Below are 26,352 nucleotides of genomic sequence, written 5' to 3' on the forward strand. Positions count from 1 at the left end.
AAAGGAGCTGCCCACATAGTCTCATGTGTCTACTTGATTCAAGAAGCTCATTCTTCCTCAGTATCATTTTCTATCCCATAGTCCAGTCCAGTCCCTTTCTGAAAAGTTGGCTTTGGGAATGGTTCCTGTCTTGGGCTAACAAAGTCTGGGGACCGTAACTCCCAGGCTCCTCCTAGTCTCAGAACATTAAGTCTGGTCTTTTTACGAGAATTTGAGGTCTGCATCCCACTGCTCTCCTGCTCCCTCAGGGGTTCTCTGTTGTGTTCCCTGTCAGGGCAGTCATCGGTTGTAGCCGGGTGCCATCTAGTTCTTCTGGTCTCAGGCTGATGTAGTCTCTGGTTTATGTGGCCCTTTCTGTCTCTTGGGCTTATAATTACCTTGTGTCTTTGGTGTTCTTTATTCTCCTTTGCTCCAGGTGGGTTAAGACCCATTGATGGATCTTAGATGGCTGCTTGCTAGCATTTAAGACCCCAGAAGCTATTTTCCAAAGTGGGATGCAGAATGTGTTCTTAATAGATTTTATTATGCCAATTGACTTGGATGTCCCCTGAAACCATGGTCCCCAAAACAGCACCCCTGCCATGCTGGCCTTCGAAGCGTTCAGTTTATTCAGGAAACTTCTTTGCTTTTGGTTTAGTACAGTTGTACTGACCTCTCCTGTATTGTGTGTTATCTTTCTCTTCACCTAAAATAGTTCTTATCTTCTACCAATTAGTGAAAACGCCTCTCCCTCGCTCCTTCCCTCCCTCCCCACTCTTGTGACCATCAAAGAATATTTTCTTCTCTGTTTAAGCTATTTTTTGAGTTCTTATCTTATAATTGTGGTCTCATACAGTATTTGGCCTTTTGCAGCTGACTAATTTCACTCAGCATAATGCCTTTCAGACTCCTCCATGTTATGAAATGTTTCACAGATTCATCATTGTTCTTTATCAATGCGTAGTATTCCACTGTGTGAATATACCATAATTTATCCATTCATCCATTGATGAGCACCTTGGTTGCTTCCATCTTTTTGCTGTTGTAAACAGTGCTGCAGTGAACGTGGGTGTGCATATATCTGTTCATATAAAGGCTCTTATTTCTTTAGGATATATTCCAAGGAGTGGGATTGCTGGATTGTATGGTATGTGGTCTTTAATCTTCATTAGTAAGTGCTTCAAGTCCTCTTCACTTTACACAAAAAAGGTTGTGTCATTTGCATAACGCAGATTGTTAATGAGTTTTCTTCCAGCTTCTCAGACTATTAGCTCAGCATACAGATTGAATAGGTATGGTGAAAGAATACAACTCTGAGGCACACCTTTCCTGACTTTAAACCACGCAGTATTCCCTTACTCTGTCCAAACAACTGCCTCTTGACCTATGTGCAGGTTATGAGCCCAATTAAGTGTTCTGGAATTCCCATTCTTTGCAATGTTATCCATAATTTCTTACGATCCATATAGTTGAATGCTTTTGCATAGTCAATAAAACACAGGTAAACATCTTTCTAGTATTCTCTACTTTCAGCCAGGATCCATTTGATATCAGCAGTGATATCCCTGGTTCTGTGTCCTCTTCTGAATCCGGCCTGAATTTCTGGCTGTTCCCTGTCGATATGCTGCTGCAGCCACTTTTGACTGATCTTCAGCAAAATTTTACATGCGTGTGATATTAATGATATTGTTCTATAATTTCCACATTCAGTTGGATCACTTTTCTTGGGAGTAGGCATAAATATGGATCTCTTCCAGTTGGTGGGCTAGGTAGCTGTCTTCCAGATTTCCTGGCATAGATGATTGAGCACGTCCAGCACTGCATCCCTTTGTTGAAACATCTCAGTTGATAGTCCATCAATTCCTGGAGCCTTATTTTTCGCCAGTGCCTTCAGTGCAGCTTGGACTTCTTCCTTCAGTACCATCGGTTCCTAATCATGTGTTACCTCTAAAGTGAAAGGAAAATGTGATGAAGGAAAAGAACTAAGCAGAAGATTTCAAAGGGTGGCTCAAGAAGACAAGATAAAGTATTATGATGACATGTGCGACGACCTGGAGGTAGAGACCAAAAGGAAAGAACACACTTGGCATTTCTCAAGCTGTAAGAACGGAAGAAAAAACTCAAGCCTCGATTTTCAATACTGAAGGATTCTACAGTGAAAATACTGTACACAGGAAGCATCAAAAGAAGATGGAAGGAATACACAGAGTCATTATACCAAAAAGAATTGGTCGACATTAAACCATTTCAGGAGGTAACATATGATCAGGAACCAATGGTACTGAAGGAAGAAGTCCAAGCTGCACTGAAGGCCTGGCGAAAAACAAGGCTCTGGGAATTGACGGGGTATCAGTTGAGATGTTTCAACAAATGGTTGCAGCCCTGAAGGTACTCACTCCTATATGCCAGGAAATTTGGAAGACAGCTACCTGGCCAGCTGACTGGAAGATCCCACATTTATGCCTATTCCCAAGAAAGGTGAGCCAACCGAATGTGGAAATTATTGAACAATATCATTAATATCACAGGCAAGCAAAATTTTGCTGAAGATCAGTCAAAAATGGCTTCAGCAGTATATCGACAGGGAACTGCCAGAAATTCAAGTAGTATATCAACAGGGAACTGCCAGAAATTCAAGAGGATGTGAAACCAGGGACATCATTGCTGATGTTGGATGGATCCTGACTGAAAGCAGAGAACCCCAGAAAGATGTTTACGTGTGTTTTATTGACTATGCTAAGGCATTGGACTGTGTGATTCACAACAAGTTATAGATAACATTGCGGAGAATGGGAATTTTGGAACACTTAATTGCACTCATGAGGAATCTGTACATGGATCAAGAGGCAGTCTTTGAAACAACACGGAGGTACTGCATGGTTTAAAGTCAGGAAAGGTGTGCATCAGGGTTTCACCATGCCTATTCAATCTGTATGCTGAGCTGCTAATTTGAGAAGCTGGATTTTTTGAAGAAGAACCAGGGCATCAGGATTGGTGGATGACTTATTATTAACAACCTGCCTTATGCAGATGACACATCCTTGCTTGCTTACGTAAAGTGAAGAGGACTTTTAGCACTTACCGATGGAGATCAAAGACCACAGCCTTCAGTATAGATTATACCTCGACATAAAAGAAACAAAAGTCCTCACAACTGGACCAGTAAGCAACATCATGGTAAATGGAGAAAAGATTGAGGTTGTCAAGGATTTCATTTTGCTTGGATCCACAATTAACACCCATGGAAGCAGCAGTCAAGAAATCAAAATATGCAGTGCATTGAGCAAATATGCTACAAAAGACCTCTTTAAAGTGTTGAAAAACCAAAGGCGTCACCTTGAGGACTAAGGTGTGCCTGACCCAAGCTGTGATGTTTTCAATCACCTCATATGCACGGGAAGGCTGGACAATGAATAAGGAAGATAGAAGAATTGATACCTTTGAATCGTGGTGTTGGAGAAGAATATTGAATATACCGTGGACTGCCAAAAGAACGAACAAATCTGTCTTGGAAGATGTACAATCAGAATGCTCCCTAGAAGCGAAGATGGTGAGTCTGTGTCTTACGTACTTTGGACATGTTATCAGGAGGGATCAGTTCCTGGAGAAGGACAGTAGAGGGTCAGCGAAAAAGAGGAAGACTCTCAATGAGATGGATTGACACAGTGGCTTCAACGATGGCCTGAAGCATAGCAGCAGTTGCCAGGATGGCACAGGACTGGGCAGTGTTTCGCTCTGTTGTGCATAAGTTCACTATGAGTTGCAACTGACTCGATAGCCCCTAACGACAACAACTCAAATCAAGGTAAATGTTTCTAAACAAGCTTTGATGCTGTATTTCTGGAAATCACACCTTAAAACAACTTGCAAAAGGGCTTACCTGTGACTAAATGTGTTACGTGCCTGTTGCTTATTGTTCTGTTGGTAATAATTATGTACAAAAAAATTAAGCAGTACGTTTTTTATTTCAAAAATGATTGTGGAGGAAAAGAGTTTTATATCTGAGAATTAGGTTTGCATATGGTATTGTGGTCTCTCTTTTTTTTTTTCTTTTGACACTTTAGCATTTAGCGTGTAACACAGGAATATGTCATTGACAAAGGCATTTTCTGCCTTTCATCGTCTTTATTTTTTCTGCACTCCTGTTTTTTGTTTTTCTGCTCCTATGGTGATGCTTGAAGAAGATACGTGCTTTCCTTCTTACCATTTATACCTGCTTGTCGGTGTTTGCTGACACTTCTGATTAGTTGAGACCACACTTGGGGGCAGTTGGCACATAATATATGCAGAGTCATAGCTGTGCCTCTTGGAATGCAGTTTTAAGATGTGGTTTCCAGAAACATTGCATCAACGCTTGTTCAGAGACGTTTACCTTGTTTTGGGTGTGTCTCATTTCACTACTTTCGCTCATGGATATTATGTGTATTCTGTACTTCTTGGTTCTTATTGAAGTGTACTATGCATAAAATTACACATACATGCATTTTCAAAAGCTGAACATGTTTGTATAACTCAGTACCGAGATAAAACTGGCCTTTTTTAAAGTTTAATTATGTCGTCTGGGAGAAAAATTAACCTATATGAATCTGTTTTGTACATTGGAGGAAAATGTGACCTTTAAACTGTTTCCTTTTACTTTCACATTAGCTTATTTCCTGTTACATAATGTATTTAAAAGGTAGCTGTATTATTCAACTAGTGTTATTGTGTATTTGTTGTTAGGTACCCTCAAGTCGATTTTGACTCATAATGACCTTATGTACAACAGAATGAAACTTTGTCTGGTCCTGCCCTATCCTAACAATGAAGCCCATTCTTGCAGCCACGGTGTCAGTCCGTCTCATTGAAGTCCTTCCTCTTTTTTGCTGACCCTCTATGCTGCCAAGCATGATGTCCTTCTCCAGGGTCTGGTCCATGCTGATCACAAGTCCAAAGTATGTGAGACGTAGTCTTGCCATCATCCTTTCTAAGGTGCCTGTACTTCTTTCAAGACAGATTTGTTCTTGTTTCTGGCAGTCCATGGTATATTCAATATGCTTTGTTAACTCCATAATTCAAAGGTATCAATTCTTCGGTCTTCCTTATTCATTGTTGAGCTTTTGCATGCATGTGAGGTGATTGAAAATACCATGGCTTGGGTCAGGCGCACCTTAGTCCTCAAAGAGATGTCTTTGCTTTTGAACACTTTAAAGAGAACTTTTGCAGCAGATTTAGTCAATGTAATATGTCATTTGATTTCTTGACTGTTGCTTCTATGAGCATTGATTGTGGATCCAAGTAAAATGAAATCCTCGACAACCTCAGTCTTTTCTCCGTTTATCATGATGTTGCTTATTGGTCCAGTTGTGAGATTTTTGTTTTCTTTATGTTGAGGTGTAATCCATACTGAAGGCTGTAGTCTTTGATCTTCATCAGCAAGTACTTCAAGTCCTGTTTGCTTTCAGCAAGCAAGGTTGAGTCATCTGCATATCACATATTGTTGATGAGTCTTCTTCCAATCCCGATGCAGCGGTTTTCTTCATATAGTCCAGCTTTTCGGATTATTTGCTCAACATACAAATTGAATAAATAGATAAAAGGATACAACAGTGACATAACCCTTACCTGATTTTAAGCCAGACAGTATCCCCTTGTTCTCTTTGAACCACTGCCTATTGATCTATGTACAGATTCCTCATCAGAACAATTAAGTGTTCTGGAATCCCATTCTTCTTAGTATTAGCCATAATTTTTTATGATCCACACAGTCGAATGCCTTTGCATAGTCAATAAAATACAGGTATATGTCTTTCTTATAGTCTCTGCTTTCAGCCATGATCCATCTGACATCAGCAATGATATTCCTGGTTCCACGTCTTCTTCTGAGTCCAGCTTGCATTTCTGGCAGCTCCCTGTTGATAATCGCTGCAACTGTTTTTGAATTACCCTCAGCGAAATTTTATTTTTGGGTAATGTTGCTGATAATGTTTGATAATTTTCGCATTCTGTTGGGTCACTTTTCTTTGGAATGGGCACAGATGTTGATCTTTTCCTGTTGGTTGGCCAGGTAGCTATCATGTAAATTTCCTACCCTAGTCGGAGGAACGTTTCCAGCATTGCATCTGTTTGTTGAAAAACATCTTAATTGGTATTATGTCTACTTTCAGAGCTTGTTTTTTGCCAGTGCTTTCAGTACAGCTTAGATTTCTTCATTTAATGCCATTGACTCTTGATAATATGTTACCTTCTGATATGGTTGGAGGTCAACCAGTTCTTTTTGCTATAGTGATTCTGTGTTCCTTCCATCTTCTTTTGATGGCTCCTGTGTCGTTTAGTATTTTGCCCATAGAATTCTTTAATATTGGACCTTGAGAGTTGAATTTTTTCTTCAATTTTTTCAGGTTTAGAAGTGCTGAGTGTGTCCTTCCCTTTTGATTTTGTAACTCCAGCTCTCTGCACATTTCATTTTAATATTTTGCTTTGTCTTCTCCAGCTACCCCTTGAAATCGTCAGTTCTTTTACTTCATCATTTCTTCTTTTAGCTTTAGCTGCTTGATATTCAAGAGGAAGTTTCAGAGTCTCTTCTGACATCCATTTTGGTCTTTTCTGTCTTTTTAATGACCCTTTGCTTTCTTCATATATGATGTCCTTTACGTCACCCCCCAACTTGTCTGGTCTTCTGTCCTTAGTGTTCAGTGGGTCAAATCTATTCTTGAGGTGGTCTTTAAATTCAGGTGGAATGCACTGAAGGTCATTTTTGGGCTTTTATGGGCTTGTTTTAATTTTCTTCAGTTTCAGCTTGAACTTGCAGATAAGCAGTTGATGGTCTGTTCCGTAGTTGGCGCCTGGCCTTATTCTGACTGATGATGTGGAGCTTCTCCATTGTCTCTTTCCACAGGTGTAGTTGATTTGATTCCTGTGCATTCCATCTGGTAAGGTCCATGTGTGTAATCACGATTTATGTTGTTGAAAAAAGGTATTTGCAATGAATAAGTCATGAAAAAACGTCTTGCAAAATTTTGTCATGTGATCTTGCATGTCCTTTTTTTTTTTTATCACCAAGACCGTATTTTCCAACTACTGATCCTTCTTTGTTTCCAGTTTTCATGTTCAAATTATCAGTAATTATCAGTGCATCTTGATTGCATATTTGATCAGTTTCACAGTGCAGAAGTTGGTAAAATCTTCAGTTTCTTCATCTTTGGCCTTTGTGGTTGATGCATAAATTTGAATAATTGTCGTATTAAGTGGTCTTCCTTGTAGGCGTGTTGATATCATTCTGTTACTGACAGCATTTCACTTCAGGGCAGATCTTGAAATGTTCTTTTTGATCATGAGTGCAACACCATTCCTCTTCAATTCATCATTCCTGGCATAGTAGACCATATGATTGTCCAATTTGGAATGGCCAATACCAGTCCATTTCAGCTCACTAATGCTTAAGATACTGATCTTTGTGCATTTCATTTCATTTTTGACCACTACCAATTTTCCTGGATTCATACTTGGTACATTCCACACTGCAATTATTAGTGGACCTTTGCAGCTGTTACTTCTTGTTTTGAGTTGTGCCGTATCAGTAAATGAAGGTTTCAAAAGCTTTACTCTATCCACATCAGTTAGGTCAACTCTACTTTGAGGAGGCAGCTCTTCTCTAGTCATATTTTGAATGCCCTTCTACTGAGGGGCTCACCTTCTGTCACTATATCAGACAATATTCTGCTGCTATTCGTAAGGTTATTACTGGCATATATATATATATATATACATATATATATATGTTTTAGGATTAGATCACCAGGTCTGTCTAGTCTGTCAGTTTGTTATAATGTGGTTGCTTGCATGTTGCTTTGATTCTGGAAGCTATGCCATCAGTATTTCAAATATCAGCAGGGTCATCCGTGGTGTGCAGGGTCATTCAAGGTGTGCAGACCTTGCAGCCTAAGACTAGGAAGGATTTTGTATATTAGTATTATTTATTTACATGTAAGACTATTGCTTTTTTCCAGTGAAAAGTATTCATAAGAGAAATATATGTTGTTGTTGTTGGTTGCCATTGAATGAGTTGATTCCGACTCAGGGCGACCGTATGTATGCAGAGTAGAACTGCTCCATAAGGTTTTTAAGGCTGTGACCTTTGAGAAGCAGATTGCCAGGCCTGTCTTCCCAGTCATCTCTGGCTGGGTTCAGACCGCCAACCCTCTGGCTAGTAGTCAAGTGTAGAACTGTTTACGCCACCCAGGGACTACAGAGAAATATACACTAACTACTTTCTAGCTGTCTTTGAAAGGAAGTGTAGTAAAAGGGTAAAATGTTCAGCTACTGTTAAGAATTATCTAAAACTTGAAAATCAGAAGAATGCACAGCATGTTCTTTCAGTGCCCCTATTGGGGATATTGTTTAACAGGTTCGCCCTAAGGATTTTTGGATATTTAATTTAAAGTCTAATTCCTGTGTTTGACTTTGCTATTCATTATTTGGTTAGAACCCAGACACTGTGAAGTTACCTGTCTTGTAGATTTTTGCCCAGTGGAAATTGTAACCTCAAAGTTTATGGCTTTATTGCTCTGTGGGGCATTAAACCAGCTTTTTAAAATCTAATCTAGTGAAAAAAAAAAAAAAAAACCTAGTAGTTTTATTGTAATACTTTTTTTTTTTCTCTAATACTGATTTTAAAATGCCTTTCCCAATGGGCTGTACAGTCGGTCCTCTGTAGCTGCGGGTTCCTCATTTGTGGATTCAGCTAACTGCAAATTGAAAATATTTAGAGGAAAAAAAGAAGTTCCAAAAAGCAAAACCTGAATTTGCCCCACGCAGAGCACTGTGTTGAATCCTCAGGAATGAGGCGATGTGTAGGCAACCCTTGCTGTAGGCTCGCACCATTTCAGAGAGCCTCAGTTTCCCTAGCACTGGTTGTCTGAGCAATGCTCGCCTTGGTTCGTTTGCTACTTGTGTTTTGTGCACCCTTTGTTTCTGTGGGGAAAAAAAGCTCCTAAAAAGCAATTAAGTGGTCAGAGCAGCCCCTCAAAGGCTAAGAGGGAGCATAAAGTGCTATCTTGTTGAGAAAATTAAAATCTTAGCTATTTTGAAAAGTGGCAGGTCATCTGCTGAAGTAGCCTGTAAGGTTGGTAAGAATGAATTGAGCATTCGCATGATGAAGCTGAAATTCATGGAAGTGTTAGTATTGCCCTTATGACCAAAATTGGTCTCTCTGGTTCATGATAAAGTGCTTGCGAAGACTGAGAAAGCATTAAGTGTAAGTGGTTAACAACTCTTTACATAGTATTTATATTGTATTAGATATTATAAGTAATCTAGAGATGATTTGAAGTATATGGGAGGATGTGAGTAGGTCATATGCAAATACTATGCCATTTTCTATAAGGGACTTGAGCACCCTCAGATTTTGGGATATGCAGGGTGTCTGGGAACCAACTCTTATGGATACCAAGGCACAACTATTTCACAAATGCTCTTGGAGCCAGCTTTATCACCTTACTAAAACCAAAAAAACCCACTATGAGTTGCTATGAGTCGGAATCGACTTGACGCAAGTGGGTTTATCACCTTACTAGTTCCCTCATTAATTAATGAGTTGAACTTTTGACGAATGTTCATTCTATATTAGTATAAGAGCCATTTTTTTTATCTTTTGAAATTCACATTTGGACACTACCTTAACAATTCTGCTCTGTTCCTTAGGGTTACACCTAGGATTGGCATTCTAGGGCATACAAAGCAATGCACCAAGATTCCAAGATTTTAGTGAGTGGAAGTTATTATCCTAACTTCTACTGTGTTTTCTTCAGAGAAAGTTTATAATGTAAATCTAGATTTAAAAAATTAAAATGTGGTAGTAAATTACCTCTTTTTTCCACCCCCGCCCCCCCGCAGGCTTACTGTGGAGAAAACAACATGTGAGAAAATTTTCTCTTGCAAATGACAGCGCAAGAACCAATACTTCGAAGTACATTCTCTTGTGTGTCTCATTGTACTGTTTTTTAATAATTCAGCTTAGTAATGAAGCCACCATTATGACCTCAGTCAGTGAAATAAATGTTGATATCAAAGATTTCCTAATGAGCATTAATTTGGAGCAGTATCTCTCCCATTTCCGTGACTTTGGTCTTAATACTGTAAAGGACTGTGCAGCAATAAATGACAGCCTGCTACACAAAATTGGAATATCACCGACAGGACATCGTAGGAGAATACTTAAGCAATTACAGATCATCTTATCAAAAATGCAAGATACCCCGATATATGCAAATGTTCATAAAACAAAGAAGAATGACAAGACTTCAGAGAATAGCCATGCCCTGTCTTCTGATTCCTGCATAGAGCTTTCAGATTCTGGCAGCGCTCACACTCCCAGCCCAGTGCACTTGGAGACAGTTACAAAGCATCTCGATCAAAATGATGTTAGTGTAGAAAGTAGCCAGTCTCTTAAATCAGATGATAAGTTGTATCTTCCTGTGCACAGCGTTCCCCTTCCAGGAAAAGAACCACACCTGGATTTGGGTTCTTCTCAAGATTCTTCTCTTGGTAGTGAAAATTTTAAAACAGAATCTCTGATTACAAAGAAGACTGTGGATTGTACCATCAAAGAACAACAAACGGAAAGAGCTGACTTGACATCAGAGAATCTTAGCAAGCTTCCTAATTCGGATCCTGAATGCCGTTCTTCCCCTGGCTCTTCAATATCGGAAGCAAGTTCTGGAAATGGGACTAATGGTTTATTAGCAAAGCCACCACCATCTCCTTTCTTTCAGTTTCAAGGAGAAATGGTTGTAAATGATTTGTATGTTCCATCATCGCCAAACTTAGCACCTGTGCGAAGTCGTAGCAAGTTGGTTTCAAGACCATCCCGATCTTTCCTGCTAAGACATCGGCCTGTACCAGAGATTCCGGGGTCAACAAAAGGAATTTCAGGAAGGTAAGAACTTTTATAATAAACTAGAAATATTTGGTTTCGGGGAATTTAGTTATTTTTAATGATTATATTTTTAGTGTTCATTTTTAAATTTGACTTGCATTTATTTACCTACTCAGCCAATGTTTTCTTTGTTCTCTTTTAAAATTTTTTCCTCATGCCATGTAGAGAGTCCAGTTTATGACTGAGGCTCTTCTGCTTTCCCCAGTTAAGTTGGGCAAGATTTCTTCCCTTAATTCTACTTGGATATTCCTTCCCTCCCCTTCCTTCTACACTGGTGGCACACTCTGCATTTAGAGCACTTCTCATATTTGAGTTGCCGACTCTCTGTCTCCTCACTAGATAGTGCTCTTTGGCAGGGGCCGTGTTTTTAATATTTTTATCTCCAGTGCCTGGCACAATGCTTGGCACCGATTAATAATTTTCAACAGACATCTATTGAATACCTACTTGGTACTAGTCACTGTATTAGATGCAGGGGATCTGAAGAGGAATTAAAGAGCTTATGGTCTAGTGGAGGAGGCAAGAGTAAACAGATGGCAACTGTACCTTATGAAACCAGATATGGTAGAGACCCAAACTCAGGAGAGGGGCTCTGCTAGCATGCGGGGTCATAGATATCCTGTGGTGACTGCAGACTCTCAGAGGAGCTGACTTGAGCAGAGAGCTTTCATCTGTTTCTCAAAGTTACACCTAAAAATAGTTGTGGTTTTCTCTAGGATTGAGGTGGGATGTTACTTTTTCCGCTAGAAGCTAACACTTGTCTCCCAGCTGAGAGGCGTGAGGATGTTCAAATTTGACTGTTAATGCCGAGTTACTAAATGCTATTACAGACTTCCTGCACAGGCTCTAGGCTAGCTAGCATTTCTGCCAGATCCCGCCTCCCCACTAGTTAGTATCCATTCTGTGACCAATTCTTGTTCCCTTTGTCTCTTTGTTTTATTTTGTATATTTTCACCACAACTAAAAAAAACATACCAGTTCACCAATTTCTACACATATAATTCAGTGACATTGATTACATTCAAGTCATGCAACCGTTCTCAGTATCCTTTTCCAAATTATTATCGTTGACATAAAGTCACAGCCTCCTAAGTAAAACCCCTCCCCTTTCAATCTCCCTCCCACCCCTGATAACAACTAATAATTTTTGGTTTCTATATTTTTGCTTATGTCATATAAATGAGATCATATAATGTTTGCCCTATTGAAACTGATTCATTCAGCCTGTTTTCAAGGTTTGTTTATGTTGTGACATGCCTCAGGACTTCATTTCTCCTTATGGCTGAGTAATATTCCATTGTATGTATATACCACATTTTGTGTATCCAATCATCCGTTGATGGACATTTTGACGTTTTTCACCTTTTGGCTGTTGTGAAAAGTACTGCAGCGAATGTTGGTGCACAGGTTTCTATTGTGTTTCTGCTTCACTTCTTCTGGGTATATACCTAGTGTTAAAACAAAAATAATATTAAACCAGTAATAGACATTGATTTAAGCTTATTTAATATACGATTTGCAAATCAGGGAAACACTTCTGACAAGAGAAGTGTTCTGAAGAAGAAAGATCTTTCAAAGATTTCTTAAAATTTTATTTTTTTGTGTGTTTTAGGTGAAAGTTTACAGTGCAAATTAATTTCTCATTCAAAAATTTATACACAAGTTTTGTGACTTTGGTTGCAATCCTCGCAGTGTGTCTGCACTCTGCCCCTTTCCTTTTCCACTCCGGATTTCCGTATCCATTCGTCCAGGTTTCCTGTCCCTTCCTGCTGTCTCATCTTTGCTTTTGGGCAGGTGTTGCCCATTTGGTCTCGTATACTTGATTGAACTAAGAAACACATTCCTTGCGTGTGTTACCATTTGTTTTATAGGCCTGTCTAATCTTTGGCTGAAAGGTGGACTTCAGGAGTGGCTTCAGTTCTGAGTTAGCAGAGTGCCCGGAGGCCGTAGTCTTGGGGATTTCTCCAGTCTCTGTCCGACCATTAAGTCTGGTCTTTTTTTGTGAATTTGAATTGGCGTTCTGCATTTTTCTTCTGCTCTGTCTGAGGCTCTATATTGTTACCCCTGTCAGAATGATCAGTGGTGGTAGCCGGGCACCATCTAGTTCTTCTGGGCTCAGGCTTGTGGAAGCTGTGGTTCATGTGGTCCATGAGTCCTTTGAACTTACATTTTCCTTGTATCTTTGGTTTTCTTCATTCTCCTTTGCTCTGAACGTGATCGGACCAATAGATTTTAGAGGGCCGCTTGCAAGCTTTTAAGACCTCAGGCACAACTTACCCAAGTAGGATGTAGAACATTTTCTTTATGAACTGTGTTAATGCCACTTGGCCTAGATGTCCCCTGGAACCATGGTCCCCAGCCCTCAGCCCCACTAACTCCATCTCTCAAGGTGTTTGGATGTGTCTAGGAGGCTTCTATGGTTTTGCCTTGGTCAAGTTGTGCTGACTTCCCCTATATTGTGTGTTGTCTTTCCATTCACCAAAGTTACCACTTCTCTACTGTCTTGTTAGTGATTTCCCCTCCCCACCCCTTTCCTCCCTCTCAACCGTCAAAGAGAGCTTTTTTTCTGGTTTTCTGTGTGTAAACCTTTTCTTGGGTTTTTATAATAGTAATCTTATACAATATTTGTCCTTCTGTGATTGAGTTATTTCACTCAGTGTAATGCCCTCCAGATTCATCCATGTCGTGAGATGTTTCACGGATTCATCATTGTTCTTTATTGTTGCATAGTATTCCATTGTGTGTGTGTACCCTAATTTGTTTATTCATTCTTCTGCTGATGGGTGCTTAGGTTGTTTCCATCTTTTTGCTATTGTGAATAATGCTGCAGTGAACATGGGGGTGCATATGTCTATTCATGTGATGGCTCTTATTTCTCTGGGATATAGTCCTAGGAATGGGATTGCTGGATCATATGGTATTCCTATTTCTAGCCTTTTAAGGAGGTGCCATATCATTTTCCTAGTGGCTGTACCATTTTACATTCCCATCAGCAGTGCATAAGAGGTCCAGTCTCCTCACAACCACTCCGACATTTGTTATTTTCAGTTTTTATGATTATGCCAGTAATGTCGGGGCTGAGATGGTATCTCATTGTAGTTTTGATTTGCATTTCTCTAATAAGAATGATAGCAAGCATTTCCTTATGTGTCCGTTAGCCACCTGAGTGTCGTCTTTGGTGTTTTGGTGAAGTGTCTGTTCATATCCCTTCCCCATTTTTTAATTGGATTATTTGTCTTTTTGTTGTGGTGGTGTTGAAGTATTTTATAGATTTTAGAGATTAAACCCTTGTCAAATATGTCGTAGCCAAAAATTTTTTTGTGAAGATTTTTATATCCCATTTTATTATGACTCCTTGGGTAGTAATTATAGATTGCCATGGAAAAAAGGTCGGGATAGAATTGATAAAACAATTTGTGGTCATGCAGGATTCTACACAGTACTGTCTTGAAGAACATTTAATTACTGATAGAGCCTAAGACAGAGCTTCTAGTCTGACCTTTGGAGTTTCTGTTTGTTGAAACTGCACATAAGTAATTCTTTAAAAGAACATAATTCCCAAGGGAAAATGTTCTTCACCAATTAAGCCACACCACTGTTTGATGTTGAATAAGGAAGACCTAAGAAGTGATGCCTTTGAATTACAGTGTTGGTGGATAATATTGAATATCCCATGGACTACCAGAAGAACAAACAAATCTGTCTTGAAAAAAATACAGCCAGAACGTTCCTTAAAAGCAAGGATGGCAGGACTTTATCTCAGGTACTTTGGACCTGTTACCAGGAATGACCAGCCCCTGGAGAAGGACATCATGCTTGGCAAAGTATAGGGTCAATGAAAAAGAAGAAGATCCTCAATGAGATGGATTGACACAGTATGTGCAACGATGGGCTCAAACATAGCAATGATTGTGAGGCTGGTGCAAGACTGGGCAGTGTTTTCTTCTGTTGTATGTTAAGGTCCCTGTGAGTGATGGCATCTAACAACAGCAGCATTGTTTGACCTAAAGATAACCCTCAGGAAATCAGTTTTCTCAAGGCTCAAGTTTCAAAGATTATCTCAGGGCGATAGCCTGGGTGGATCATTTCAACCTCCATTGAATCCAGAAGTAGGGATTTCATGAGAATTAAAAATTCTGATCCTCACTAGGATTGGGATTGCTGGGTTATGTGGTAGTTCTATGTTCAACTTTTTGAGGAACTACCAAACTGTTTTTCACAATAACTGTACCATCTTACATTCCCACCAGAGATGAATGAGGGTTCCTATTTTTCCACAACCTCTGGGAAATAATAATTGTTCTCCTGCCCTTAGGCACCGTTAGTAATTGCAGTGCAAGATACAGTAGTATTTGCAAGAGAAAATAATGGCAATTTACAAGACTATGTTAATTTAAGGGCCTCCCGTTAGAACTTAAGTTCTTTGAGGGTTGAGATCTTGTTTTATTTGTGTTTATCTTTGAATGCATAGTGCTAATATAATGTCTTACATTGACTAGTTAGTAAATAATAGTAGTGTTATTTCTTAAACACCTAGGTGCTATCTTGGTTTATTAGTTTCCATGGGTTATATAATCCTGGCAATAGCCCTGGGAAGTTGGTAATATTCGCCCAGTTTTGCATATAAAAAAAATAAATAAATTTTTTTTTTTTTTTGCATATGAGGAAGCTGAGCCTTAGGTTAAATGATTTCCCTGGGATCATTCTGGTAGTGAACTTGGGTTTCATCCTGACAGCTGACTCCAGAGCCCATTTTCTTAACAACTGCATTTAATACATATTTAAAAATGTTGATTATATATATATAATAGTTGGATTACTTCTGGGGAATTTAGAAGGTCACCAATTTTTGTATGACACTTTAGCTTAGAAATATTTTGTTAATGTAAAACAACAGAAAGTAAATGAAAAATTACAAGTGTTTACATGTCAAAGACTTTTGACGTGGGAAGAGTCTACTGTGAGTACACGTATTAAACCTACTTGTTTAGCAAAACAGTATCCTTTTGGGAATCAAGGATAATTTAAGATAAGAAACATTTGGTTTAAGTTTCAAGCAGAGTGTACTGTTTTTCTTAAATTTTATTGAGAATCTTTTGATCACGGAGCAGCAACTATAAGCATTGTACAAGAAAGTCTTGTTATTCACATTGTGATTATGAGTCTTTGTAAATTAGAATTAAGGTGGTAACATGAAAATTAGTAGTAATTAACGTTCATAAAAGGAGCCCTAGTGGTGCAATGGTTAAGCGCTTGGCTGCTAACTGAAAGGTTAGTGGTTTGAATCCACCAGCCGTGCCATGGTTAGGGTTAGGGTTAGGGCAGTTCTACTCTACAGGTTTTTGGTTTAATGTTCTTGATAGCTACATTATAGTATTCTTTCTGATGTGATTTTTAGGCCAGATTACCCATTGTAGCCTTTCTTTTAGTCTTTGATTATGATATCACATGGATATTTTGCATTTGTAACTCTCAAGTCATAAAATGAGAAAACATTTTCATAACAGTATGACTGAGACTGGAGGAACCCTGTAGCCATGCCCCTGGATGCTCTGTTAATGCCAAACTAAAACCATTCCTGAAGCCCACACTGCTGACAAAGATTAGACTGGACTATAAAACATCAAATTGTACTGTGAAGAGTGTGCTTCTTAGTTCAGATACTCAAGACCAGATGGGCAGCTCCTGTCCAGAGGCAGGATGAGAAGGCAGGAAGGGACAGGACCTGGTTGGAGGGACGTGGGAAACTCTGAGCAAAATGGGGAAGTATGCTGTCTGTCACATTAAAGGGCTTGCAACTAGTGTCACATAGCAATGTGTGTATAAATTTTTGTATGAGAAGTTAACTTGAATGCTAAACTTTCACTTAAAGCACAATTAAAAAAAAACAGAGGGGAAAAATGAACTTTTAGAGTTGAAGATTATAGCCATCTTTATACCAATGCAATCATAAAATATAATTTTTAGTATTTTTTTTTTTTAATTAAGAAAAAAAAAAAAACAAACTCATTGCTCTGGAGTCAATTCCAACTCATAATGACCCTACAGGGCAGAGTAGAACTGCCCCAATTGGTTTCCAAGGAGTGGCTGGTGGATTCAAACTGTCGACCTTTTGCTTGGCAGCCGAGCTCTTAACCACTGTGCCGCCAGGGCTCCTAGGGCCCATGGAAATTGTGAGAGTATGCACTCTTGGAGCAGCAATGGACAAAATCACTGGCAGAGATGATCATGTGCCTTAAAAAATATGCAGAAGAAAAGAAAGTGGAGAATTCTAGAATTTTAGTAAGAATATTACATAAGTGGCTGACGATGTGGATTTTAAGACAGAAAAGCGCACTCAAAAAAGGAGAATTGAAAGAGGACAAGATTGAGAAGTGAAAGAGAAGGCTAGTGTGTACAGAGAAGTGGAAGAGACGACTAGTAAATAGGGTATGGTTGGAGATGGGATGTGTCAAATGGAAGATCTCAGGTGCCTTCTGATGACAAGGTCTGAGGAAGCTGTGCTGGAGGGAGTCCGTGATTCAAGGTGATGAGTTTAGTTAGAGAGAGAGGAATTGTGAGGTTTGAAAGCAAACATTAGGTAACAATGAATCCGGAAGGGTCTAAAATTTTTTTGGCACCAAAGCATGTATTTCCCAATGATTCCTATTACATTGATATTGCAAAACTCAGTCCTTACATTGTAATAGGGGAATTCCTGGATGGTGCAAAACGTTAACAAGCTTAGTTGCTAACCAAAAGGCTGGAAGTTCAAGTCCACCCAGAGGTACCTTAAAAGAAAGGCCTGGTGATCTACTTCCAAAAGCAGCCTTTGAAAACCCTATGAAGTACAGATCTAGTCTGACACATATAGGGTTGCCGTGAGTCAGAATCTACCCTGTGGCAGCTGGCAGCTGAGTGCTAAATAGGAAGAGTACTAAACTGGGAGAGAGATGACTTCATTCTAGATTCCCTTTACCACTAACTAGGTATAAATTAGGTAGATAACCTAAGCTCTTTGAGAGGGGACATAGCAAGTGGTATGCTTGAGGTATGTCCGAGCTCTGATTCCTGTCGCTCCCTAGTTCTACCCTGGTTGCAATACTGATTGCATAGGTAAAGTTGCCTTATAGTTGTATAGCATAACAATATAGCATAATAGCTACACCTGTGAGTCCAAAGGGTTAAGGGGTAGGCAGAACCTACAAATGGATATAAACATACAGATACAATAGGGATGGATAGTTCTTCTTTTGTTCAAGAAAAGAAAGTTTTTTGTTATCATTATATCACTTCTTCCTTTTTTAGTAATAAGGCATGAAGGACTGTGCCTCTACTTTTCCATTTCTTGTCTCTTGAAGTTAATTTCTGATCCTTACTGTAAATCGGAAACCCTGGTGGTGTAGTGGTTAAGTGCCACGGCTGCTAACCAAAGGGTCGGCAGTTCAAATCCACCAGGCGCTCCTTGGAAACTCTATGGGGCAGTTCTACTCTGTCCTGTAGGGTTGCTATGAGTCGGAATCGGCTTGAGGGCACTGGGTTTGGCTTTGGTTTTTAATGTAAATCAGAAATTTTGCAATCTTTGATACGTTCCAGAACGATGAAAATTTAGTTTATGTAATGTCTTCCCCTTTTTAGTGTCTTGTTCAGTTGAGGCAGAAGCAGCTGTGAATGATGGCTAAGAATAAAAAGTAACATCAAAAAAAAGAAGAAGAAAAAAGATATTTTCAGACACGCAGTCTGTTTTTCCTAGTGGTCATCCTCTGTGTTATAAGTAGGGATTACAAGATTTTAAATTGTTATGACTTTTCAAATAAAACTATGGATTATATGAGATTCTTTTTAGACAAGTAATAACACGTACAAATGATGTATGTTAAAAAATTATCAAAACTCACCGAAGTCTGAACGTGAGGTTTGTTCTGAGCAATTACTCTGTATGCTTATAGGGAGGCCATTTTGATTCCAGAAAAAGCGAATGAATGGAAGGAGCTAGGTACAGTGAAGCTTATAATGAGAACAGGAGGAAAACAATACAGAAGATCAACCGTTGGCTAATGTTAACATGATTAATTGAACCCTGCCACCTCCCTTTTACTGAGATAACTGATAACAGATTGCTTCTGGCCTGGCTTGCTAATAATTTGGCCTTCCACCCACCTGCAGCCATTAGGCTTTTTGAGGTTTAATTTAAGAGGTAATGGTTTGACAGTTATTATTTTCTAGCTGGATAAGACAAATTTAGCCAATGGTTGATGTTCTATATTTTTCCTTCCTCTTCTCATTACAAGCTTCATTGTACCTAGCTTCTTTGAGCCATTGCTTTTCCTGGAATCAAAATGGCCTCTCTGTAGGTGTATAGGGAGCCTAGCGGAGCAGTGGTGGTTAAGAGATCGGCTGCTAACCAAAAAGTTGGCAGTTAGAATCTACCAGCCACTCCTTGGAAACCCTATGGGGCAGTTCTACTCTGACCTGTAGGGTCACCATGAGTCGGAATGGACTTGATGGCCACTGGCTTTGGTTTTTTTTTTTTAAAGGCATATAGAATAACTGCTCCGAATAAGCCTTGTGTTCAAACCTTGGTGAGTTTTGATTAATTTTTTAACATATACAATGCGCTGTTTGACTCCGAAATAAAAACATTTCTTTGGCCAATGCATTTAATTTAATTTCATTACTAATTAAAACAGTTCATGTGATGTTAGCTGCTGTGAAGTCAGCTGTGACTCATGGCAACACCGTGCACAAAAGGATCATACTGTAGACCCGTAGGATTTTTGTTGGGGCTGTGCTGCGCAATGAGCCTCTTCATTTCCTTTAATCTTTCTTGAGGGTCAGATCAGAGCAAGGCTTTAAGAACTGCGTCATCCTGATCACCTTCACCGGAGGGTCCCTCAGTCACCTGGAGGCCTCCAAGTAGAAAGCATCTTGCATTTTCACGAGAGTCATGGGAGCATCCTGTCATCTTTCCTAGGAGGCCCCCCTTAGTGCTTTGTGGCAGAAAGAAACAACCTTCTCCTCCTCACTGGCTTAATGATTTTTTTCTACATCTTTCAAGTCATTTTATCCTTGGCACAGGTCACCAAACCCTCTCCTTTAGGTGTAGTGCCTTTGAATGGTTTAGGGGACAGGGAACATAAAGCAGCTGAGGTAATGGGGGCTGTAAGAGATGCACTGAGAAAATTTATTAAGAATGGTTTTTGAGGATTTTTCAGAGGTTTGGAATCTAAATCTGAAGTCTGCATCCTTCCTTGAGCTTTATATTAAAAGTAAAATTCCCAGACTTTGTAGACATACATAATAAAAAAAAAATAGACATTAAAAACTAAAAAATCATACCCTTTGTCGTCGAGTCAATTCTGACTGATAAAGACCCTGTAAGACAGAGTAGAGCTGCCTCATAACACATAGCAACCCTACAGGGCAGAGTAAAACTGCCCCATAGAGTTCCCAAGGGGTAGCTGGTAGATTCGAACTGCCGACCTTTTGTTTAGCAACCTGAGCTCTTAACCACTGTGCCACCAGGGCTCCAGTATAAATACTAGAAATGGATACTATTTTAGACTTTAGTGTCTAAAATATATGAGCAAAAATTGTACCGAAAAGTAATAAGCAATTTGTTACACTGAATAACTAAAAACATTGCATCTTTTCTGTTCCAGAAAAAATTTCAAGGTTCAACTTATAGCAGAAAAATACTTAGAAATCTTAAAATTCAGTTGTATTGTTTTCAAATAGTTATTTATAAGCTTAATTAAGAAAATAGCCTAATGATTTCAACACTTGAAACATTTCAACTTGAATATCTAAATAATTAAATCAAAGTTTAAATAATACTCTGGTTTAATGTTACAAGGTAAAGGCAAGTATCAGCTTAATACTCTTTACAAGTAAAAAAAAATAGTCATTCGGTTTATACTTTTTATTTTTCTTTATTTAAAAAAAACCTTTGAAAAAATATTTTAAACTGTAACTTTTGCTAGTTGATTAAAAAAAATTTCATGGGAATGATGTATATAGACTTACGTCTTATAGTCCTCTTGTAATTATTACTTATTCTAAACATGGTTTTTGGAACTTCTCTGCATTGTAAGTTTCACATTATCTATCTCGGCTGTAGTTAACACCCACTCTTTTGATTTTGGAATTCAGGTTTGTGTTTTAACTTAGATGTCACGTCAAGGCAATTTCAAAAGTGCCGCCTAATGCTTGTGGTTGTTTTTCTTTTGAATTCGACTATGTAGTGAGTGACCTGTCGGCAGTGTGATGTGCATCGTGAGGACTTTATTTTGTTTGTTGTTTTAACATTCTGTGAAATGGTGATCTACTTAAGGTGTATGGTTATTTTCTGGTGTGACTGCCTTGACTAAGTAATAGACAAGTGTTCATAACGGGAGCTCTTGATCTTACCCTTTATGCTACTGCTTTTTTGGGCAATATTTAGCGATTAAAATATATATGATAGTGATAATATCTGTACGTATGCTGAATATTCACTTTGATAATCTAAATTATTCATTATTTCCCTTCTTTTCTATTCAGGTTTTTTAAATAAACCATTCTAATTCTTATACAAAATGTTGTTTTTCTTTACTTGCACACAAATTTGTTAATTCTACTTAAGGAATAAAAAAAAAAAAAAGAAACCAAACCTGTTGCCCTTGAGTCAATTCGGACTTATGGTGACCATATGTTACAGAGTAGAACTGTACCTGAGGGTTTTCTTGGGTATGATTTTAACAGAAGCAGATTGCCAGGGCTTTCTTCCATGGTGCTGCTGGCTGAATTCAGACCACCAACTTCAAGGTTAGCAGTCAAGTGCAAACTGTTTGCACCAGTTAGGGACCACTAATTAAGAGGTAGGACTTAGGTGTTTTCAAAGACCTTACAAACACCTTAGGATGTTCCAAGGGCATGGCTGTTCATCATAGGTAAACCGATCAGAACATCTATAGATTCCCTCTATTTTCAGAAAAAGTTTGATTTAGGGTTCTGAAAATAATGAAACTGACATGGGAAAAAACTTATCAATATAAATCATTGACATAAAACTATTACTTGAGTTTAAAAATCTTACTTGCATTTGAGCACACAATTTACTCAGTAGGCTTTTTAATTTTGAAATTTCTTTTTTTTTTTTAAAGCTACAAATGAAACTGTACATGCATACTCTTACAGGCTCATTTGCATATTGGACAGTTTCCATGCCTATCAGAGTGACATATATACTCTGATGTTTGTGATGCTTGAGAATGTTCTTATAAACACGTATTAGCTTGTTGAACCATACAGTGATCTAAAGCCCTGGGAAATTGTGGGGAGGGGCAGTGATACAAAGGTGATGAGGTCACAGCTTTCAAGGAATATATGAGGAAGAAGAAGCACCATCTCATTTTTTGGAGTTTAGCGAGTTAAACCTGACTTCCCTGTCAGAAATTGTAGTATGAGTCACCTTTAAGAAGTAGGATGAAAACTACAACAAAAATATTGAAAAGATTATTTTTAACTTGGAATATTTCACACATATGAAAAAAGTATGTAAAATAACAATACGATATAACACCACTTTTTTAAACTTAACAAGCATTAGTATCTTGCCATAATGAATTCAAAATTTTGTTCTGTTGAGAAATAATAAATTCAGCTAACTTCCCTACCCTTTCCGTCCCTGCCCAGAAAAAAACCAGTGTCCTGAAGTTGATAATTTATCCTATTCATGCATGCTTTTGTACTTTTACTACAAATGCAGTAAAAGTATTTTGATTCATGAAGATAACTTTTATGACATGATGTGCTTTTGAAATTTGGTGTTTCACTTAATATTATTTTTGAGATTTGTCCACATTGGTGCATGTATTTTATGCAATAACTGTATGAAATCTACTGGATAGTAGAGTGTATATTATACAGCTGTGTATAAAGTGTAGCTGTATAGTTTTTCATTAAAAGAAGAAAAACACAGTTATTCCACTTCTAGGTTCTTTCCACTTTTTCACTATTACAAATGAAGTGTTTTCATACTCTTAAAGGCTTTACTAAACAAATGCACTCATTGGGTATGCCAGGAAGACCAAACATTGTTTTCTCTTATAAAAATAATAACATAATTCTTGCTAAGTGCTTACATTGTGAAGGGCACCGCCCATGAACTTTACAAACGTTAGCTCATTACTCCTTACTCCTGTGCAGCAGCCCCCATTTTTATTCCCCTTTACTAAATGAGGAAACCAGGCTCAGAGCTGTTAGGTAACTTGACCAAGGTCACAAAGCCCTACTAACTAGAGAAGATGATGACTGCTGCTTTTCTTTATAGGTTTTTAATTTTTGCACATCCCCTGTACTTTATATGTCAAATTTCAAAGTCATCTACCATTTTTCAGGCAACTGATGAGAAAATAGGGCAGAAGGCAGCAGAAAGAAGGAAAAAAAACCTCCTCAGCTTTGACCTTGAATACTAATTTTTCCTCTTGGAAACTGTGGGATTTGGCTTGATAGAGCCACTGTTTCTTTATTGGTAGTATTAAGACACCAAATCCTGCCTGATAGGGCTGTTCTGAGCATGACATATGAGGTACAGATATATAAAGCCTTGTGGTGGCCCAGTGGTTAAGAGCTCCGCTGCTAACCAAAAGGTCAGCAGTGTGAATCCACCAGCCACTCCTTGGAAACCCAATTGGGCAGTTCTACTCTCTCCTATAAGGTCACTATCAGTAGGAATCGACTTGACTACAACAGGTGTATGCTTTGGGCACAGTGTTGTTGCCAGATGCCTTTGAGTTGCTTCCAGCTCATAGCGACCCTATGTACAACAGAACGAATGAAACGCTGCAAGGTCCTGTGCCATCCTCACCATCACTGTTATGCTTGACCCCATTGTTGCAGCCACTGGGTCAATCCATCTCATAGAGGGTGTTCCTCTTTTTTGTTGACCCTCTACTTTACCAAGCATGAAGTCCTTCTCCAGGGACTGGTCCTTCCTGATAACATGTTCAAAGTACATGAGAACGAGGTCTCACCATCCTCACTTCCAAGGAGCACTCTGGCTGCATTTTTTCAAGACAGACTTGTTTGTTCTTCTAGCAGTTCGTGGTATATTTTTTTTTTTCCGCTATTAGGTATCAGATTATAGGGTGGCTTTTGATAATTTATTCATAGGTAAATGAGAATATAAATTGCTAACCACCCCCTTTTCAAAACAGCTGTTTCCAACTTGAGCTAATCTGTCAACTACAACAAATCAGATAAATTTGCTTAATAGATTTGGTAATTGCTTGCAGGTGGATATTGAATAGCAAAATCGGTAAAAATCATCACAATTTTTTTTTAATTTTATATAGTTAGTAGTAAAACCAACAAAATATTGCTTAAAAATACCAGTAATGGATGCACTTTAAGTCATTCAAAGTCTTTTTTGAATTTGTTTATGTTTTCAGTAAGTTCATGTTGATTTTTTTTCAAGCATTGTGGTTTAGAACGTGGATGTGGAACTAGACTGTCTGGATTTGAATGTCAAAGTAGTTACTCATGAGTTGTTGAACTTGGGTAAGTCAGTAAACTGAGTGTCAATGAACTTCTTTAAAAAATGTGGATAATAATAGCTCTTACTGCTTAGGGTGTTAGTAACAGTTGGTATATGTAAAATTCTTAGACCTGTGTCTGGTACATAAAACCAAACCTGTTGCCATTGATCCAATTCTGACTCATAGAGACCTTATCCGACAGAGTAGAACTGCCCTGTAGGATTTCCAAGGAGCGGCTGGTGGATCCAAACCATCTACTTTTTGGATAGCAGCCAAGCTCTTAACCAGGCCACCAGGGCAGTAAATGTTTAATAAGAGTTAGCAATATTTATTATTAATGCAAGTTACCAGTGATACAGCAAATATGAGAGCTGTTCCATTTGAGCATTTAAATCAATAATAGCATTTACATGTGTCAGTAATACACAAATATGTCAGAATAACAACAGCTGTATCAAAGTATCAAAAATCTGGAGATAATGAAAAAAAGGGTGAATTTTTTTTTTTAACCACCGGGCAAACTTCTATGCCTCTCTTCTGCCAAAGGCTACCTCTTTTCTGACTTGAAATAGTGATTACTGTTACTGCTTTTTACGAGTTTTATCTCTTATGTCCCAAACACTATAGTTTTGCCTGTTTTGTTGGACATTTTCGTTAACATATGCAGTCATACAATGAGTATTCTTTTATGTATGGTTTCTTTTGCTCAACTTTTGTGAGTCTTCTTCATTTGGGTGCCTGTGGTTGTAGTTTGTTCATTTTCATTGCTGTTGTTTTATTGTATGAATAAAAAAACAAAACAAAAACCAAACCCGTTGCCATCAAGTCGATTCTGACTCATAGTAACCCTGTAGGACAGAGTAGGACTGCCCCACAGGGTTTCCCAAACAGTGGCTGGTGGATTCGAACTGCCAGCCTTTTTTTTAGCAGCCGCGCTCTTAACCACTGCACCACCAGGGCTCCATTGTATGAATATACCATGATATTGTATAAATATACCATGATATTTATTTTACCATTGATAGATGTGTCGTATTCTCAATGTTGCCCCAGTATTTTTTATATGTATGTATATGTACACATATATATTTATACACGTACAAATCAACTTTATATATAGTTTATATACAATAAAATGCACCCATTTTAAGCACATAGGTTGATGAGTTTTTTTTTTAATTGTGCCTTAAGTAAAAGTATTTTTTTTTAAGTAAAAGTTTACAGTTTAAGTTAGTTTCTCATACAAAAATGTATACATACTTTGTTCTGTGACCCTAGTTGCTCTCCCCATACGTATAACAGCACACTCTTCCTTCCCGTACTGTATTTCCTGTGTCCATTCAACCAGCTCCTCTCCCTTTCAGCTTTCTCGTCTTGTCTCCAGGCAGGGGCTGCCCATCTAGTCACATGTATCTGCTTGAGCTAAGAAGCACACTCTTCACAAGTATCATTTAATGTCTTATGTAGTCCTGTCTAATCTTTGTCTGAAGAGTTGGTTTCAGGAATGGTATTAGTTTTGAGCTAACAGAGAGTCCAGGGGCCATGTCTTCTGGGGTCCCTCCACACTCACTCAGACCATTTAGTCTGGTCTTCTTACTAGAATTTGAATTCTGCATCCCAGTTTTCTCCTGCTCTGTCAGGGACTCTTTTGTGTTGCCTGTCATTGGTGGTAGCTGGGCACCATCTAGTTCTTCTGGTCCCAGGATGATGGAGTCTCTGGTTTACGTGGCAGCTTCTGTCTCTTGGGTTCATATTTTCCTTGTGACTTTGGTGGTCTTCATTCTCCTTTGCTCCGTGTGTGTGAGGACCAATTGATGCATCTTAGGTGGCTGCTTCCTAGCTTTTAAGACCCCACATGCCACTCACCAAAGTGGAATGCAGAACATTTTGTTAAACTTTGTTATGCCAATTGACCTAGATGTACCCTAAAACCATGGTCCCCAGCCCCTGCCCCTGCTA

At 38.6% G+C, this 26,352-nt stretch overlaps 1 protein-coding gene across 4 annotated transcripts in view; it reads left to right on the plus strand.

The window, feature by feature from the left end:
• The window catches only part of ARAP2 (ArfGAP with RhoGAP domain, ankyrin repeat and PH domain 2), a 247,799-nt gene that overhangs the window by 11,258 nt on the left and 210,189 nt on the right, over positions 1-26,352 (plus strand). For all 4 annotated transcript variants that reach the window (XM_049886379.1, XM_049886382.1, XM_049886381.1 and 1 more), the window contains exon 2: positions 9,853-10,894. In XM_049886379.1, the coding sequence (XP_049742336.1) occupies positions 9,993-10,894 (902 nt within the window). In that variant the 5' untranslated portion in view covers positions 9,853-9,992. The remainder of the gene's footprint in view (positions 1-9,852; positions 10,895-26,352) is intronic.

The sequence above is a fragment of the Elephas maximus genome, chromosome 5 (genome assembly GCF_024166365.1).
Source record: "Elephas maximus indicus isolate mEleMax1 chromosome 5, mEleMax1 primary haplotype, whole genome shotgun sequence".
NCBI lineage: Eukaryota > Metazoa > Chordata > Mammalia > Proboscidea > Elephantidae > Elephas > Elephas maximus.